This window comes from Procambarus clarkii, chromosome 15, assembly GCF_040958095.1.
Source record: "Procambarus clarkii isolate CNS0578487 chromosome 15, FALCON_Pclarkii_2.0, whole genome shotgun sequence".
Classification (NCBI taxonomy): Eukaryota; Metazoa; Arthropoda; class Malacostraca; order Decapoda; family Cambaridae; genus Procambarus; species Procambarus clarkii.
The window spans coordinates 11,407,354-11,426,764 of NC_091164.1; the positions used below are offsets into that span (position 1 = coordinate 11,407,354).

Here is a 19,411-nt window from a genome sequence, read left to right on the forward strand (position 1 = left end):
AACATGTGACTGAGGGAGAGAATTTATGGGCTATTCATGCCCGTGCCACCTCTTGGGCGGCTTAATCTTCATCAGCCAATCGAGGGAGAGAATTATCAGGGGAATTATTATCTGAGTAAATTAATCGGGGAGGAAAGCGCCAAACCACTACGACTATATAGCAGTGGGAAGGGGATCAGGGGGTGAGGATTCTGGATGTAACGGAGGGATAAGGAATGGTGCCCAACCACTTGGACGTTCGGGGATTGAACGCGACCCTGCATGACGCCAGACCATCGCTCTACCGTCTAGTCCAAGTGGTTGGGCGTGACTGAGGGAATGATGGAGATTTAGGGATAGACGATAGACTATCGGTAGATGACAGGTGGCTAAGGGATAGTAAGGATAGTAAAATGCGATGGAAAGAAGATGGAAGGAGAGAAAAAAAAAGGAAAAATTGATGGGTTGATGGTGATGAGTAGATGTTGGAGGAATAACGAGATGATCCAGAAGTGTGCAGAGATGATGATTATTGAGTTAATTTATGAGGGGGTGGATTATGGGTAGATAATGGGGTGAATAAATAGGTAGATGAAGGTTTGAATAAATGTTAGAAAAGGGGGGGTAGATGATCTGTCGATAATGGTTTTATGATCATACATTACAAAGGATGAGAATTGAATGGTAGAGTAAATGTTGAAAAGAAAAGTAGTTGACGATCAGGAAGTGAATGATCGATAAGCGTAAAATTAAGTGCGGGTGTAGGGGGGGGGGGTAGATAAGGATGAATGTTGAGTAGATAAGAGTAGATGACAGGTGATGGGCAAATAGTACCTTCTACCCTTCCCTCCCATTCTCGATCCACCCCATCCCCCCTTCCCCCCCAGTCAGCCCCCCACTCTTTCCCCCCCCCCTCCTATCCCACCTATCTATACCCCCACTTCTCCCCCCCACCCACCCATCTCTAAACACCCCCTTACCCATCCCCCCTGCCACTCCACCCCATTACCACTTCCCTATCTCTCCCCCCCCCTCTCCCTCACCCCCTCCCAACCAATCCTCCCAATCCTCCCCCCCCCCCACACCCACCTGCCTCCACCAGGTGCTCCAGCGTGGGGAACCTCTTCTTGAGGGGCGAGGAGATGGAGCGGAGGATGAGGACGAGGCTGAGGTTGATGTAGCGGGCCAAGGTCCTCCTCATCATGCGACCCTTGTCGTCGTAGCCGGTGATGTGCAGCGCGATGGCGTGGATGATCCTGTGAGGGGGATGTTGGTGTTGTTGTTATAGATTCAGCTACTCGGAACAAGTTCCAAGTAGCACGGGCTATGGTGAGCCCGTAACTTACCCGGCACAAGAGCGGGACAGAGGTAGATAGGGGCAAAGATGTAGGCAGTGGCAGACAGGGAGAGATTGCGCCGAAAGTTAGACAGGGACAGTGAGATAGACAAGGACAAAGACGGGTAGAGAAGTAAATCAGGTGCAAAGACATGGATAGAGAGAGAAAGACAGGAGAGGCAAATGAAACACCAACCAGAGAACAAAGACCCACAAACATACACAATATAATCCTATTTCCTACAGGAGCGACAGTCACCAAGACGAAACTAAATTGAAATACATACTAATTGTCATCATTTTCAGACGTGTTTCGTAAATGAGTAGTTGCGTAGGTATGGAGTATAGTGAGGGACGGAGGGAGAGATGGTGGGGGAAGATGTAGTCTCTCTCTCTCCAGTGGGTGCTTAACTTTAAAATCAGAGATGCTATATCCCCTGTTACCTAGCAGTAAAATAGGTACCTGGGTGTTAGTCAGCTGTCATGGGCTGCTTCCTGGGGGTGGAGGCCTGGCCGAGGACCGGGCCGCGGGGACACTAAAAAAAAAGCCCCGAAATCATCTCAAGATAACCTCAAGAAGATAGCCATTCAAAAGGCTTTGTCACCGGCTCTTGCTGAACACGGAAACACGTTATTATAGATACAGATTCGAGAACTGTCACTGAAGCCTTGTAAAGCGAATACGTATGTGTGTGTGTGACAATATCCTTCAGACAATGAATGTTATAGCATTAATGCTAAGACTCAGATGCCAAGGTCGTCGAATGCTTATCAACGGTGTCGCAAGTCATGTAGGAATGCTCGGGAATGATACGACATATTGTGATAAAACTTGCAATTAGGAGGGAAGATGTAGACATTTAGATACCACAGAGTCCAACCAACCCGTCCTCTTAAAATTACGTCGTTTTTCGCTTGTTTGCTTGTATGGCCAAAAATGGACGTATTTTGAAATGAAATCGGCTCACGAAAGAGACGTACTGTCCCGATTTCTGTTGTGAGTCCTCCGGCTTACTCGGTTAGGTTAGGAGAGGAAACTTTCAATTAACGGTTTTCATGACGTTTTGAAACCTTAAGGAGAACTTCTTGCCCTCCTAACCTACCAGAGGACCCTTAACTTGCCGTTTAAGAAAACAAAAATCCAAAATTTAATTTCTATTTTTCATTTTCAAATAACATCCATTTTCGGCTTAAGAACATTATTAAGAGATAGAGCACTGCAGAAGATGTACAGTGACCACAACTCACCAACATCGGGATCTGCGGGTTAATGGTACAAGACTTCAACCAACTTATTTTGATGAAAGGTAGCAATAGAAACTAAGACACAGAGAGGGCTTTACACCGCATTCAGCATGCATACCCGGAAGAGGACATGTCAGCATTGTGGAACAATGCCCGTCACCCTGCTGGAACATCACCAACCGTCTAAGTGAGATTGAAATTGAAATAAGTTTATTGAGGTAAAATACACACAAAGGGATGAGGTAGCTCAAGCTATTCTCACCCTGTTCAGTACATCGTGTTAATACATACATAGACACACATCACAAGCAATAAACGTATTACCGAACATTCTGAGAGATAAACATATACATTTCCTCTAAGTGAGATGGTAGGTACTTAGCAGGGCTACCCAGAGGCTTATATAGGGTCTGTGCAGGAACCAATAACACGGGAGACATCTCCCGTCACGCAGGGTGCAGCCGCGCCTCCATAGATCTCCAGTATCAGCTCTTGATACTGGTAATGGCTCAAAAGGGCCGCCACTTACGGGCTATTCATGCCCGTGCCACCTTTTGGGTGGCTTAATCTTTATCAATCAATCGAACCAATAAACTGTAACCTAGCGAGCACTCGTCCTGCAGGCCATAAACTGCGAGCGACCAGGAAGACCCCATCCATCCACAGATCTCCAGTATCAGCTATTGGTACTGGTAATGGCTCCAGAGGGCCTCCACTTACGGGCTATTCATGCCCGTGCCACCTTTTGGGTGGCTTAATCTTTATCAATCATCAATCAATCGAACATCTCTGATTGTTGATTGTTGCCGCCGAAGGCGGCTACTTTATTGTGCACCCCATACTCATCCTGTGAGCGGTAGCGCAAAAGCATTACAGAGGGCACAAAAGGTCTTTATCAGACCAAAAAAATCCGGTTGTAGCGCCACCAACACCGGTGGCAGCGTCACAAACTTCAACAGCATCACCACCAAAACCAACACCGGTAGCAGTATCACCAACACCGGTAGCAGTATCACCAACACCGGTAGCAGTATCACCAACACCGGTAGCAGTATCACCAACACCGGTAATACCTAAGTGACTTTTATGGAGGTTCAGCTTTTTATGCCCACTATGTGCCTCTATATCTTTTTCTACTGCCGCTCTCAGGATAGGTAACAGGTCCACAACCACTCACAAGATGAGTGTGAGGTCCACAACCACTCACAAGATGAGTATGAGGTCCACAACCACTCACAAGATGAGTGTGAGGTCCACAACCACTCACAAGATGAGTATGAGGTCCACAACCACTCACAAGATGAGTGTGAGGTCCACAACCACTCACAAGATGAGTATGAGGTCCACAACCACTCACAAGATGAGTGTGAGGTCCACAACCACTCACAAGATGAGTATGAGGTCCACAACCACTCACAAGATGAGTATGAGGTCCACAACCACTCACAAGATGAGTGTGAGGTCCACAACCACTCACAAGATGAGTGTGAGGTCCACAGCCACTCACAAGATGAGTGTGAGGTCCACAACCACTCACAAGATGAGTATGAGGTCCACAGCCACTCACAAGATGAGTATGAGGTCCACAACCACTCACAAGATGAGTGTGAGGTCCACAACCACTCACAAGATGAGTGTGAGGTCCACAACCACTCACAAGATGAGTGTGAGGTCCACAACCACTCACAAGATGAGTGTGAGGTCCACAGCCACTCACAAGATGAGTGTGAGGTCCACAACCACTCACAAGATGAGTATGAGGTCCACAGCCACTCACAAGATGAGTATGAGGTCCACAACCACTCACAAGATGAGTGTGAGGTCCACAACCACTCACAAGATGAGTATGAGGTCCACAACCACTCACAAGATGAGTATGAGGTCCTCAACCACTCACAAGATGAGTGTGAGGTCCACAACCACTCACAAGATGAGTGTGAGGTCCACAACCACTCACAAGATGAGTATGAGGTCCACAACCACTCACAAGATGAGTGTGAGGTCCTCAACCACTCACAAGATGATTGTGAGGTCCTCAACCACTCACAAGATGAGTATAAAGTGTTTAATACATGAACGAGTGAGTGTCCGTTCATGTCCCCAGATAGGATGTGTAATACGCGTCCCAGAAACGAATTTCACATCTCGCCAGAGATTAACAAATATATAATAATGGTAGCAAAGCATTGTCTCCTCCTGTTTGTGTATAGATAAGGACTGCTTATAACCAGTACAGTTATAACTTCCCAATCCATTAATTCAGTGTAGAATATGAACTTTCTAGGATGATTAGGATAGATTAGGTTATTTGGTCTGCTAGTTGTATACATAGGCCAATAATAGTTTAGATTATTTGGTTACGTGAAATATTGAGAATTTATTCAACCAACTTGAACTATTGAATCAAAGTTTTTTCAACTTTAGGGAGCCGGTAGCTGAGCGGAGAGAACACTGCACGCGTGATATTGTGGTTCCGGGTTCGATCCCGGGCGCCGGCGAGAAACAATGGGCAGAGTTTCTTTCGCCCTGATGCCCCTGTTACCTAGCAGTAAATAGGTACCTGGGAGTTAGTCAGCTGTCACGGGCTGCTTCCTGGGGGTGGAGGCCTGGTCGAGGACCGGGCCGCGGGGACACTAAGCCCCGAAATCATCTCAAGATAACCTCAAGATCCTCAGCCTATGATTTTTCATGTTGATTGAGGCCGACCTCAAAGTTTCAGTTAGTAATTTTTAACATTCTGAGCAATGAAAATTTTTATTTTCTTGAATATAAATGAATATTATTGTGAATCAGAACGTTGATTCTAATTTGAATTCGATTTGAATGGTTTTCAAATCAAATTTTGATTGAATTGCTAATCCTACGTTTAAGTTAGGTTAGGTTAGGTGGTTTGATTCTGTTGGCCATTATTTGCATTTGAAGTACATTAAGGATTTACTATGCTACGATTCGAGCGGAGAACGGAATCGAGCCGCTTTTTAAGTTCGAACGTCAGCATTTGTGAGTCGTGTGCAGCAGCAGCAGCAGCAGCCCGTCTTTATCAACTACGACCAAACGTTCACGTCAGGTAGCTGCCAGTACCTCTTTTGATAATGGGAAATGCTACACACACACACGACTCGCAAGAAATGTAAATGTTTATCACTCAATGTTCCATAATATGTTGATTGTGAGATATATATATATATATATATATATATATATATATATATATATATATATATATATATATATATATATATATATATATATATATATAGAGCGTACCCCCTCTGGCAGGAAGAAGGGGGACCCATAGCCTCGGAGGAAACCAATAATAACGCATTAGAGGGAATGTTTAGATCCCCTCCAATACAGTTTCTGTGTGCTTTTCTCCTACCACCCCCTTCCTTATATATATATATATATATATATATATATATATATATATATATATATATAATATATATATATATATATATATATATATATATATATATATATATATATATATATATATATATATATATATATATATATATATATAATATGAACATGTTGTACTAAACGGGGTGAGAATAGCGTGAGCTACCTCAAACCTTTGTGCGTATTTATACCTCAATAAACTTATTTCAGTTTCAATTTCACGACTCACAACTGATGACGCTCAAAACATTTCTTGAATAGCGCTTCGCTGATGACCTATGTAGGAATCGCAACTCAGTAAATCCTTCACAGATGTACAACAATTACAAATAATTGCTAATAAAACCAAAACAACTAACCTTTTCCTAAATATGCTCAATATAATTTAATTTATATTTTATAGAATTTCTATTTTTGAATGAACAGCATGGTAAATCTCCAGCCCGTTTTCATCAAGGAACACTTAATGCTCGTTATTCCAGGCGTCAAACTCTGTTTATGAAGGCAAAACGGTTTACTTACAACCATCCTCAGGTTAGGCTCGTTAAAGATGGGGCCGCCGTCAAGACCCGTTCCTCATTTTAACAGCCAAACAAAGGCCAAAGTCCATTCCGTGCACCCACCAAACCCCAGCTGTTTATGAATGAAAAATGGTTTACACACGACTCACAACTGATGACGTTCGAACACTTCCGGAACAAGTGCTTCACTGACGACTTTTGTTCGAACCACAACGCTGTAAATGCTTCACCCACGTACTACAAATACAAATAATCATCAACAGAACCTAAACACCTAACTTAACCAATGTCTAAATATGCAGTGTTAATATATAACAATATCGATATATATTTGAGAAAATTCCTGTTTTGAATTATCAGTATGTTAAAATTGATGAATGTGTCTTTGGGGTCGACCGCTGGATGGAATGAACTTGGTCTGAGAACAGGTTGCAATTTAAACGTATTGTATATGAAAAATAGGTTTTGTTCTCATTAATATATTAATATTATTATATATTAAAGCTGTTTATATAGTTAGGCATAAGTTAGGTTAGAAGTTTAGGCTCTGGTGATTATTTGTATTTGTAGTACGTGAGTGAAGCATTTACAGCGTTGTGGTCCGAACACAGGTCGTCAGTGATGCACTGCTCGAGAAATGTTCGGAGGTCATTAGTTGTGAATCGTGTGTAAACAGTTTTTAATTCATAAACAAGGGGTTTGACGGCTGGATTAAAGAGTATTTGGCCGTTGTTGATGAGGACGGCCTGTTACACACGACTTGCAACTGATGATTTGTGTATATTTTTCCGAACAGTGTTTTGTTCGTGTCCTCTGCTTGAATCACAACTGTGTTTCATCCACGTATTACAAATACAAATAATCGCGAACAGAACCTGTATAAACACCTAATCTAACCTAACCTATAGCCAACTATAAATAGCATTTAATTTATATATATGAGAACAAACCTGTTTTTAATCACTCGGAACGTTAAAATTGATGAATTCGTCTTGGGGAGACCCCCGCTGCTTTAACGAGCCTGGCTTGGGGGACAGGTTGAAATACAAATAACTGCCAACCTAAACACCTTGGAAAAAGTAGTGGCTAACAAACATCCACATTTTCTATGCGTAGGATGGTTAAATTAGGTGGGAGGGGGTGCTTGTGTTGGTGCGTGTTAATACTCCTTACTATGTACGTTGTGGCACATCAACGTACAATGAAAGTGTACACACTCTGGTTGTATAAGTCTCTGCGGTCCGGACCTTCATCTCCCAGGTCGGAGTCCGGCACGGTATAGTCCTTGTCATGTCTGTCTAGTCTCCGTGTCCACATAGTTTAGGTCCGTGTCCATATCTGTCATGTCCGTGTTCACAAGACTGACGTCCGTGTCCGTGGCGTGTCGGACCACAGGTCAATAATCCAAGGGTCTAAGGTATTAGTGACCAGACAGGCTTCAGGGCTAGTCGCTGATACGTCAAGGACCAGTGTGTGTTTGTCACTATATATCTAGTGTGTGTGTGTGTGTGTGTGTGTGTGTGTGTGTACACGCCTTACTCACGCCTCAGGTATTGTGTGAATGTCTGGCAAGACTCAAGCGATACCTCCGCCGCCACACTGCCACATGAGGTTTGTGAGGATGTCTGCGAAGGATGCCTGTGTTGATGGATGTCTGGCAGACTCTTAAGGGATGTCTGTGTTGTGACCCAAAAATATATGAATACATTTATGTCTGTCAAAATACAGTGCCAGTATATTATGAGTTCTGTGTACAAATGAGCTGATTATGGGAGCAGAATGAGGCTTGGGACGCCAATATATACAACTCCACATTTATGAGAATCTCGCATGACTCATATGGGTGTCGACTTGAAGCTAATGGTCAGTGAGAAGTTATGACAAGCTGAGACAGCCTGGAGGGAAAGGCTGTCTACAAGAGGCCAGAGGGAATGTCACAGGTGTGGGATAGAGACGACGTCGTGGCAGAGTGATAGCTCAGTTCTGATCAGGACACAGAGAAGGTGACAGCGGCTGTGTCGTGCCACTGTGGTATCTCTCTGACTAGTGGACACGAACGTATTTTTGGAACAGGCTGATGTAAGGTGTTGAAAGTGGCTAATATTTGGGCTGGCAATTTGAGGGAGTTTTTTTTTTATTATTTTCTACCACAAACGTGGCCACACATTTACAATGCTAACCAGAATATATACATTTTCTTCTGTCCTGCCAGGGTGATCTCCAGAGACTAGGATTGTATAGTCTAGTTAATTTTTAGAGTAATTAGGACACCTGGTGGTATTGGAATGATAAATGTTATCATGAAAATATATAATATATTGATGCAGTAGAATTTTAACTCTTATCATTGTGTGTTCCCCCTGTCAATACAGTGGCCTCAATTAGAGACTGGTGTATGTTCCAAAATATGAGATAATGAAATACTTAGTTATTTTGTAAATATATAATGAAATACTTAGTTATTTTGTAAATATATAATGAAATACTTAGTTATTTTGTAAATATATAATGAAATACTTAGTTATTTTGTAAATATATAATGAAATACTTAGTTATTTTGTAAATATATAATGAAATACTTAGTTATTTTGTAAATATATAATGAAATACTTAGTTATTTTGTAAATATATAATGAAATACTTAGTTATTTTGTAAATATATAATGAAATACTTAGTTATTTTGTAAATATATAATGAAATACTTAGTTATTTTGTAAATATATAATGAAATACTTAGTTATTTTGTAAATATATAATGAAATACTTAGTTATTTTGTAAATATATAATGAAATACTTAGTTATTTTGTAAATATATAATGAAATACTTAGTTATTTTGTAAATATATAATGAAATACTTAGTTATTTTGTAAATATATAATGAAATACTTAGTTATTTTGTAAATATATAATGAAATACTTAGTTATTTTGTAAATATATAATGAAATACTTAGTTATTTTGTAAATATATAATGAAATACTTAGTTATTTTGTAAATATATAATGAAATACTTAGTTATTTTGTAAATATATAATGAAATACTTAGTTATTTTGTAAATATATAATGAAATACTTAGTTATTTTGTAAATATATAATGAAATACTTAGTTATTTTGTAAATATATAATGAAATACTTAGTTATTTTGTAAATATATAATGAAATACTTAGTTATTTTGTAAATATATAATGAAATACTTAGTTATTTTGTAAATATATAATGAAATACTTAGTTATTTTGTAAATATATAATGAAATACAGTTACAACAGATATCCGTGAAGGTTGTTTGTATTTATATTATATTATTTATTATTTGTACCAGCAGAATAGAGTTGTCAGCTCCTAGACCTTTCCTTTCTGACCGTCGGGTGTCTAATGAACCGACTCCAGACTTAATTTTCTCCATCATATCTGCCACTACTACACACACACACAACTCCCATGTACCTATATTCTGCTAGATAAACAGAGGCATCAAGTGAGAGAAATAGCCCATTTGTTTCTGCCTCAGCCTGGAATCGAAGCGGGGCCGTTTGGGTTACGACCCCAAGCGCCGTCCGCCCCCTTGCGAGAGGACTGGGGTGAGCAGGAGAGAGAGAGAAGAGCCAACATCCCAATGTATAATACAGGGGAGCCGGTCGGCCGAGCGGACAGCACGCTGGATTTGTGATCCTGTGGTCCTGGGTTCGATCCCAGGCGCCGGCGAGAAACAATGGGCAGAGTTTCTTTCACCCTATGCCCCTGTTACCTAGCAGTAAAATAGGTACCTGGGTGTTAGTCAGCTGTCACGGGCTGCTTCCTGGGGGTGGAGGCCTGGTCGAGGACCGGGTCGCGGGGACACTAAAAAGCCCCGAAATCATCTCAAGATAACCTCAAGATAACAGGTCAAGAGTCCATAGGGAAGACCAAACCAGTTACTTACGGAGCAGAGAACAAGTCGTCAAGTGCCTTACTTGTCAGGCCAGGGGATGGCCATGTATTGCTGCCACCACCGCGAGGCCACGAAGGACACGTAGAAGCCCAGGATGAAGGAGAGGGGGATGTAGTTCATGTAGGTGTCGCAGTAGAGGACCGCCACCTCGAACCTCCTGCAGAAGAACACAACCTGGGGTTAAGGTCTGGTCAGCATGGCGCTCGGGAGGGTTGTGGCGGAGGGTTGAGAGTCTTCTCGGTGCTTTGGGAGCCTACAGGTAAAGGGAATCTTTATGTTCAAGACTGTACCTAGATGGGAAGGGGGTCTTCGTGGTCCTCAAGACGGTATATAGATGGAAAGTGAGTCTTCATTGTGCTTAAGACGGTATATAGATAGAAAGTGAGTCTTCATGGTGCTTAAGATGGTATATAGAGGGAAAGTGAGTCGTCATGGTGCTAAAGACGGTATATAGATGGAAAGTGAGTTTTCATGGTGCTTAAGACAGTATATTGATGGAAAGTGAGTCATCATGGTCCTTAAGACGGTATATAGATGGAAAGTGAGTCTTCATAGGGCTCAAGACGGTACATAGATGACGTCTTCATTGTGCTCAAGAAGGGAAAATAATCTCTGACTCAGTGTAACATGTAGTAAGCAAACCAGAGTAATTCCGATAATACCATAAGATTAATGAATGCAGTTGTAAATAATTGTAATAATTTTAAACCCCAAGTGTCAAGATTAAGGCAAGAGAAGAATTGTTGCATTTCACTGTTGATATTGTAATGTTGATATACCATGGGATTGCAGTGTTGATAAGACCTTGCATAGTAACGTGTCTTCCATTTCAGCAAAAATCAATAATGTCACAAAGTTTGTTGTTATTAAACTAAACTTGACAGAATCCATAAATCCATAATGACTAACATGAGGAATAAAACAGTAACCAACTGGCAGGCTTTAACGGAACCAGTCCATCATGCAGCGTCAGGACAATACAATTACAGGGGGTAGAAATAGTCTAAGCTACTCTATCCCTTTGAGATGTATTTCTTTCTCGTCTCAATAAACATACTTGAACTTGAATACAATTATATAATGAACTTTTCAAGAGTTCATTTATCAGTTTCCTTTTCAAGTGAAGAGGAACGAAAGAAATATAGGTAATATTGGTGCTAGCCTCATTGATCTAACAGTTATGACAAATTACCTGTCTTTGATGTCTTAGTAACAGTGAAAAACACCTCAGTTAGTTCACTGTTTACAGAAAGATACTAAGACAGTCTTGTATTGAGTCAGGTCTTGTGAACCTGGGCTGGTGTTTATGAAGCACTGGCATATAAGACCCCTAAGCAGACGAGGAGTCACAATAACCTGGCTGAAATATGTTGACCAAAACACACACACTAGAAAGTGAAGGGACGACGATGTTTCAGTCCGTCCTGGACCATTCTCAAGTCGATTGTGTGTCAAGCTCGACTTGAGCTTAACACAATCGACTTGAGAATGGTCCAGGACGGACCGAAACATCGTGGTCCCTTCACCATACATTAACACATTGGTTGTAACCGTGATATATGTGCTTCAGCCTACAGTTTAGACCTATTGTCTTGTGTATGACCCTCTGTCCTGCGTGACAGTGAATACCAGCATTATCCTCACTTTAATAAGGACTTATCAAAATCCTCAGATTAGGCAAAATTGTAATTAATTTTGTCAATAAAGATGTTAATAATAATAAGGTCCCTTCAATTTCTAGTGTGTGGTTTGGTCACGACCTCTAAGTCAGTACGGGATTGACTAAAGGGTCTTACATCTGCCCCACTTCATTACTTGTGCAACCATGCGGATAAAATAGAAAACAGTCTTTATTCGGTTCTTTACCTAAGAGCATGATGCAGTGGTAGCTCTCAGGGGTTAGACGGTGAAAGGAACAAACTCTACAATCAACTCGACAAAGTAGGATATCCAAAATCGAGTCTTATTGGAGCTTTCAATAGTGTCAAAGTAAATATTTTAGTAATCACCACTAGGCAGAAGGAGATAGTTTCGAAGAATGACTTATTCCAAGAATAGTCATTCCTGACAGCTTAGACCTAGAAGATAATGCTGAGAATATAAGTTGGAAAAATACAAAATAGACTTTTAAGTTTCCCCCCGAACGGGGGAGCCGGTCGGCCGAGCGAACAGCACGCTGGACTTGTGATCCTGTGGTCCTGGGTTCGATCCCAGGCGCCGGCGAGAAACAATGGGCAGAGTTTCTTTCACCCTATGCCCCTGTTACCTAGGCAGTAAAATACGTACCTGGGTGTTAGTCAGCTGTCACGGGCTGCTTCCTGGGGGTGGAGGCCTGGTCGAGGACCGGGCCGCGGGGACACTAAAAGCCCCGAAATCATCTCAAGATAACCTCAAGATAACATAATGATGGGAAGGAACTCGTCGATATATAGTTCATTCCCAACATTAATGCACAATCTGGTGAGAGGTTAACAGCGGTCAACTAGATAGCCTTGACAACCCGTGTTGTTGAACACAGGAGGTCTCTCAGGCATAGCCAATAAAGTCCAGAATTCTACAAGCACCTAATTGAGACTGATCGCCAAATTCTCCAGAAAGATTCTGGTATAATTTATCCTCTAACATTGTGGCTTCAGAAGAAAATTAACAGAATCTGCTTACATAAATAATGATCATAAATTTATTACTTCCTCTGGAAAATGGATCACATAATCACTCACCAGATGTGGTGAGGGATTATGTGATAAGAAGGTGAGAGTTATCCTGATAAGGGATAAGGGATAATGAACAGGGATAAGCCTTCCCTTTCCTTCAAGCCATGCTGCTTTCTAAGAGCAAGGGATAACTATTCTGTTGTTAGTATTTCACACCACACTTTAAACAATTATATATTTTATAATTGAGACAGGCAAAGACAGAGAAAGATACAAACAGGGACAGACACAGATTCAGATAGAGAACGAGAGACAGTAGTCGATGGAGTGATAGACAGATAAATGACTAGATGGGTGGATAGACAGATAGACATGGATAGATGGATAATCGGAAATTGATCTTCTCATTGATACTTCACGTTAATGTGATTTATCTGTGTATTGAAGGAGGAAGTGTCAGAGGTAGAATTCCTGAACGACAGAGCCAGAGTGCCTGGGGTGAGGAGGGGGGGGGGTAATTGTTTGACACCCTGAATGGTTCACCTCCAGTGGAAGCCTCGGGAACCCTCGAGGATTCAGTAGAATCCCAAGTTGCAATCCTTTTGACCATGTCGTGGCGTAGTTGTCTAAGGCGTGTGCTTGGGAGTACCCAGAGCATAAATAATAATAATAATATTATTATTAATACTTATCATTATCACTGTAGCCACGCTCACTACACACTGTCTTAATCACTGTTACCAACTTCACTTCACACGATCTTAGTTATTGCTTTGGTACCCGACGAGATCAATCAATTATTGCCCCAAATTATATTGATAATTTGATTCCTATCACTCATTATCGCAAAATCCGCCGTTGCAGACCTACGAAAATTCCATTGACAGTTTGAAAATAATATCCCAAATGAGTTAAAATTTGAAGGCACAGTTTGAGCAATTTGGATAATTATTAGAGAAGACTAACACACACAGACAGACGCATCACAAACATACACACACAGACAGACGCATCACAAACACACACACACACACACACACACACACACACACACACACACACACACACACACACACACACACACACACGCACACGCACACGCACGCATCACAAACACAGTCAGAGTACACTGTCCACTGTCAGAGTACATTCAGAGAGAGAAGCACCCTCCCAGAGCACCGTGGGGACCCATTTCTCGAGACACACAAATGTCCCGGACCTAGAACTACTTTGCCTGCAGGAGTCAAGAGCAATCATGGCAATTCCGCCACCCTCAGTACACGGACGTAAGACCTCAGCACCCGAAGGGAGGCCAAGAACTGTTCGTAAGATCGAACTGTTCGTAAGGTCGAACTATTCGTAAGGTCGAACTATTCGTATGGTCGAACTGTTCGTAAGGTCGAACTATTCGTAAGGTCGAACTATTCGTATGGTCGAACTGTTCGTAAGGTCGAACTGTTCGTAAGGTCGAACTATTCGTACGGTCGAACTGTTCGTAAGGTTGAACTGTTCGTAAAGTCGAACTGTTCGTAAGATTGAACTGTTCGTAAGGTCGAACTGTTCATGAAGTCTTGCATCAAAGTTTTGGGGTGCTTCACCTGTGTCAGCCCGTCCTCCAAACAAAGACCCAAAAGTGATTCCATGCACCCACCAAACCCCAGCTGTTTATGAATGAAAAACGGTTTACACACGACTCACAACTGATTTCATTCGAACACTTCCGGAACAAGTGCTTCACTGACGAATTTTGTTCGAACCACAACGCTGTAGATGCTTCACCCACGTACTTCAAATACACATAATCGCCAAGAGAACCTAAACACCTAACCTAACCTATGCCTATATATGCTTATATATAGGTTCTCCCCCCCCATATGGAGGGGGAGTATGGGTCGTGGCTCTGTCCTGGAGAGGGAGAATGGGTCGTGGCTCTGTCCTGTAGGGAGTATGGGTCGTGGCTCTGTCCTGTAGGGAGTATGGGTCGTGGTTCTATCCTGTAGGGAGAATGGGTCGTGGCTCTGTCCTGTAGGGAGAATGGGTCGTGGTTCTGTCCTGTAGGGAGTATGGGTCGTCGCTCTGTCCTGTAGGGAGAATGGGTCGTGGCTCTGTCCTGTAGGGAGAATGGGTCGTGGCTCTGTCCTGTAGGGAGAATGGGTCGTGGCTCTGTCCTGTAGGGAGAATGAGTCGTGGCTCTGTCCTGTAGGGAGCATGGGTCGTGGCTCTGTCCTGTAGGGAGAATGGGTCGTGGCTCTGTCCTGTAGGGAGTATGGGTCGTGGCTCTGTCCTGGAGAGGGAGAATGGGTCGTGGCTCTGTCCTGGAGAGAGAATGGGTCGTGGTTCTGTCCTGTAGGGAGTATGGGTCGTGGTTCTGTCCTGTAGGGAGTATGGGTCGTGGCTCTGTCCTGTAGGGAGTATGGGTCGTGGCTCTGTCCTGTAGGGAGAATGGGTCGTGGCTCTGTCCTGTAGGGAGTATGGGTTGTGGCTCTGTCCTGTAGGGAGTATGGGTCGTGGCTCTGTCCTGTAGCGAGAATGGGTCGTGGTTCTGTCCTGGAGAGGGAGAATGGGTCGTGGCTCTTTCCTGTAGGGAGTATGGGTCGTGGCTCTGTCCTGTAGGGAGAATGGGTCGTGGCTCTTTCCTGTAGGGAGTATGGGTCGTGGCTCTGTCCTGTAGGGAGAATGGGTCGTGGCTCTGTCCTGTAGGGAGTATGGGTCGTGGCTCTGTCCTGTAGGGAGTATGGGTCGTGGCTCTGTCCTGTAGGGAGAATGGGTCGTGGCTCTGTCCTGTAGGGAGTATGGGTCGTGGCTCTGTCCTGTAGGGAGTATGGGTCGTGGCTCTGTCCTGTAGGGAGTATGGGTCGTGGCTCTGTCCTGTAGGGAGAATGGGTCGTGGCTCTGTCCTGTAGGGAGTATGGGTCGTGGCTCTGTCCTGTAGGGAGTATGGGTCGTGGCTCTGTCCTGTAGGGAGAATGGGTCGTGGCTCTGTCCTGGAGAGGGAGAATGAATGGGTCGTGGCTCTGTCCTGTAGGGAGAATGGGTCGTGGCTCTGTCCTGTAGGGAGAATGGGTCGTGGCTCTGTCCTGTAGGGAGAATGAGTCGTGGCTCTGTCCTGTAGGGAGTATGGGTCGTGGCTCTGTCCTGTAGGGAGAATGGGTCGTGGCTCTGTCCTGTAGGGAGTATGGGTCGTGGCTCTGTCCTGTAGGGAGAATGGGTCGTGGCTCTGTCCTGTAGGGAGAATGGGTCGTGGCTCTGTCCTGTAGGGAGAATGGGTCGTGGCTCTGTCCTGTAGGGAGAATGGGTCGTGGCTCTGTCCTGTAGGGAGAATGGGTCGTGGCTCTGTCCTGGAGAGGGAGAATGGGTCGTGGTTCTGTCCTGTAGGGAGAATGGGTCGTGGCTCTGTCCTGTAGGGAGTATGGGTCGTGGCTCTGTCCTGGAGAGGGAGAATGGGTCGTGGCTCTGTCCTGGAGAGAGAATGGGTCGTGGTTCTGTCCTGTAGGGAGTATGGGTCGTGGTTCTGTCCTGGAGAGGGAGTATGGGTCGTGGCTCTGTCCTGTAGGGAGTATGGGTCGTGACTTTGTCCTGTAGGGAGTATGGGTCGTGGCTCTGTCCTGTAGGGAGAATGGGTCGTGGCTCTGTCCTGTAGGGAGTATGGGTCGTGGCTCTGTCCTGTAGGGAGTATGGGTCGTGGCTCTGTCCTGTAGGGAGAATGGGTCGTGGTTCTGTCCTGGAGAGGGAGAATGAATGGGTCGTGGCTCTGTCCTGTAGGGAGAATGGGTCGTGGCTCTTTCCTGTAGGGAGTATGGGTCGTGGCTCTGTCCTGTAGGGAGTATGGGTCGTGGCTCTGTCCTGTAGGGAGAATGGGTCGTGGTTCTGTCCTGGAGAGGGAGAATGAATGGGTCGTGGCTCTGTCCTGTAGGGAGAATGGGTCGTGGCTCTGTCCTGTAGGGAGTATTGGTCGTGGCTCTGTCCTGTAGGGAGTATGGCTCGTGGCTCTGTCCTGTAGGGAGAATGGGTCGTGGCTCTGTCCTGTAGGGAGTATGGGTCGTGGCTCTGTCCTGTAGGGAGTATGGGTCGTGGCTCTGTCCTGTAGGGAGTATGGGTCGTGGCTCTGTCCTGTAGGGAGAATGGGTCGTGGCTCTGTCCTGTAGGGAGTATGGGTCGTGGCTCTGTCCTGTAGGGAGTATGGGTCGTGGCTCTGTCCTGTAGGGAGAATGGGTCGTGGCTCTGTCCTGGAGAGGGAGAATGAATGGGTCGTGGCTCTGTCCTGTAGGGAGTATGGGTCGTGGCTCTGTCCTGTAGGGAGTATGGGTCGTGGCTCTGTCCTGTAGGGAGAATGGGTCGTGGTTCTGTCCTGTAGGGAGTATGGGTCGTGGTTCTGTCCTGTAGGGAGAATGGGTCGTGGCTCTGTCCTGTAGGGAGTATTGGTCGTGGCTCTGTCCTGTAGGGAGTATGGGTCGTGGTTCTGTCCTGTAGGGAGAATGGGTCGTGGCTCTGTCCTGTAGGGAGAATGGGTCGTGGTTCTGTCCTGTAGGGAGAATGGGTCGTGGTTCTGTCCTGTTGGGAGTATGGGTCGTGGTTCTGTCCTGTAGGGAGAATGGGTCGTGGCTCTGTCCTGTAGGGAGTATGGGTCGTGGTTCTGTCCTGTAGGGAGTATGGGTCGTGGTTCTGTCCTGTAGGGAGAATGGGTCGTGGCTCTGTCCTGTAGGGAGTATGGGTCGTGGCTCTGTCCTGTAGGGAGAATGGGTCGTGGCTCTGTCCTGTAGGGAGTATGGGTCGTGGCTCTGTCCTGTAGGGAGAATGGGTCGTGGCTCTGCCTTGTTCGTGGTACTGTTGTTGCTGCTCGCTTTCTGCCTGTGCTAATCAACGGTAATAAGTTTATGGGAGTTGTACTGGGCGTCCAAGTGGCTGGGTTAGGGCTTGTTGATGAGCGGCTTGGCGGGTATAGGGGAGGGCGTGTGGGGGTGTCGGGGCGTGTGAGGTATGCTTGGCTCGCGCGCTCACTCGTTTGGGTAGTGCGTGCACGCTCGTGTGTGTGTGTGTGTGTGTGTGTGTGTGTGTGTGTGCGTCTGGCTTCTGCATGTATGTGTTCCTTCATCCTTACACCTACCTCGCTCCCTCACACACGTCAGCTGACTCTCCGGGCATATTGCCAAACACCAACCAAACGTTCGCCTACACACACACACACACACACACACACACACACACACACACACACACACACACACACACACACACACACACACACACACACACACACACACCGGGGCTGGCGTGTGTGTGTGTGTGTGTGTGTGTGTGTGTGTGTGTGTGTGTGTGTGTGTGTGTGTGTGTGTGTGTGTGTGTGTGTGTGCCCATAACGATAAAAGACACAATAAGCATAAATCTAGTTAAGAAAAAAAGCACCATAAGGCAAAGTGGAATTATAAATAGTATAGGACCACGTGAGAAGGAATAGAAGTGAGAAGGAATCAAGTGAGAAGGAACAGTAACACAGAGAAGGAGCAGGAGGACCACTAACACAGATCCCCTCACCTGTTGTGTTTGGCAAGAGGAGCTAAGGTAATTGGGCCGCCTACTGGCTGGAGCGGCGTGTTTTACAATGACAGAAATAGGAAGGGTAAACAGATCAGGGAGTAACATGGATAGATTAACCATGGAGGAAGAGGCTAGGAGTGTGCGGAGAGCAACGAGAGAGTGTGCAAGTAATTACCTAAGTGTAGTTACAGGATGAGAGCTACGCTCATGGTGTCCCGTCTTCCCAGCACTCTTTGTCATATAACGCTTTGATAGAAGAGATGTTTGTCGAAGGAAAGCAAACATTAGCAATGTTTTTAAGGAGAGATGGGGAAGAACTGAGTAGCAGCCTGATTACTGTTACTAAGACGACATGATGAGCATAACAGTGGAGAGGACCATTAGAAAGACTGGAAAGTTGAGTAAGAACAGTTGAACAGTTGAAGGGGTAGGGAGGGAGGGAGGAGTCAGGGGCAGGGAGGGAGGGGCGGAGGAGTCAGTGGCAGGGAGGGAGGAGCCAGAGCCAGGGATGGAGGAGCCAGAGACAGGGAGGGAGGAGCCAGAGACAGGGAGGGAGGAGCCAGAGACAGGGAGGGAGGAGCCAGAGACAGGGAGGGAGGAACCAGAGACAGGGAGGGAGGAACCAGAGACAGGGAGGGAGGAACCAGAGACAGGGAGGGAGGAGCCAGAGGCAGGGATGGAGGAGCCAGAGACAGGGAGGGAGGAGCCAGAGACAGGGAGGGAGGAGCCAGAGGCAGGGAGGGAGGAGCCAAAGGCAGGGAGGGAGGAGCCAGAGGCAGGGAGGGAGGAGCCAGAGACAGGG

At 45.0% G+C, this 19,411-nt stretch overlaps 1 protein-coding gene across 1 annotated transcript in view; it reads right to left on the reverse strand.

Moving 5' to 3' along the window:
- The window catches only part of LOC123759108 (bestrophin-4), a 112,004-nt gene that overhangs the window by 52,749 nt on the left and 39,844 nt on the right, over positions 1–19,411 (reverse strand). Inside the window, 2 exon segments of the mRNA XM_045743968.2 lie at positions 1,069–1,235; positions 10,443–10,577. Coding sequence (XP_045599924.1) covers positions 1,069–1,235; positions 10,443–10,577 — 302 coding nt within the window.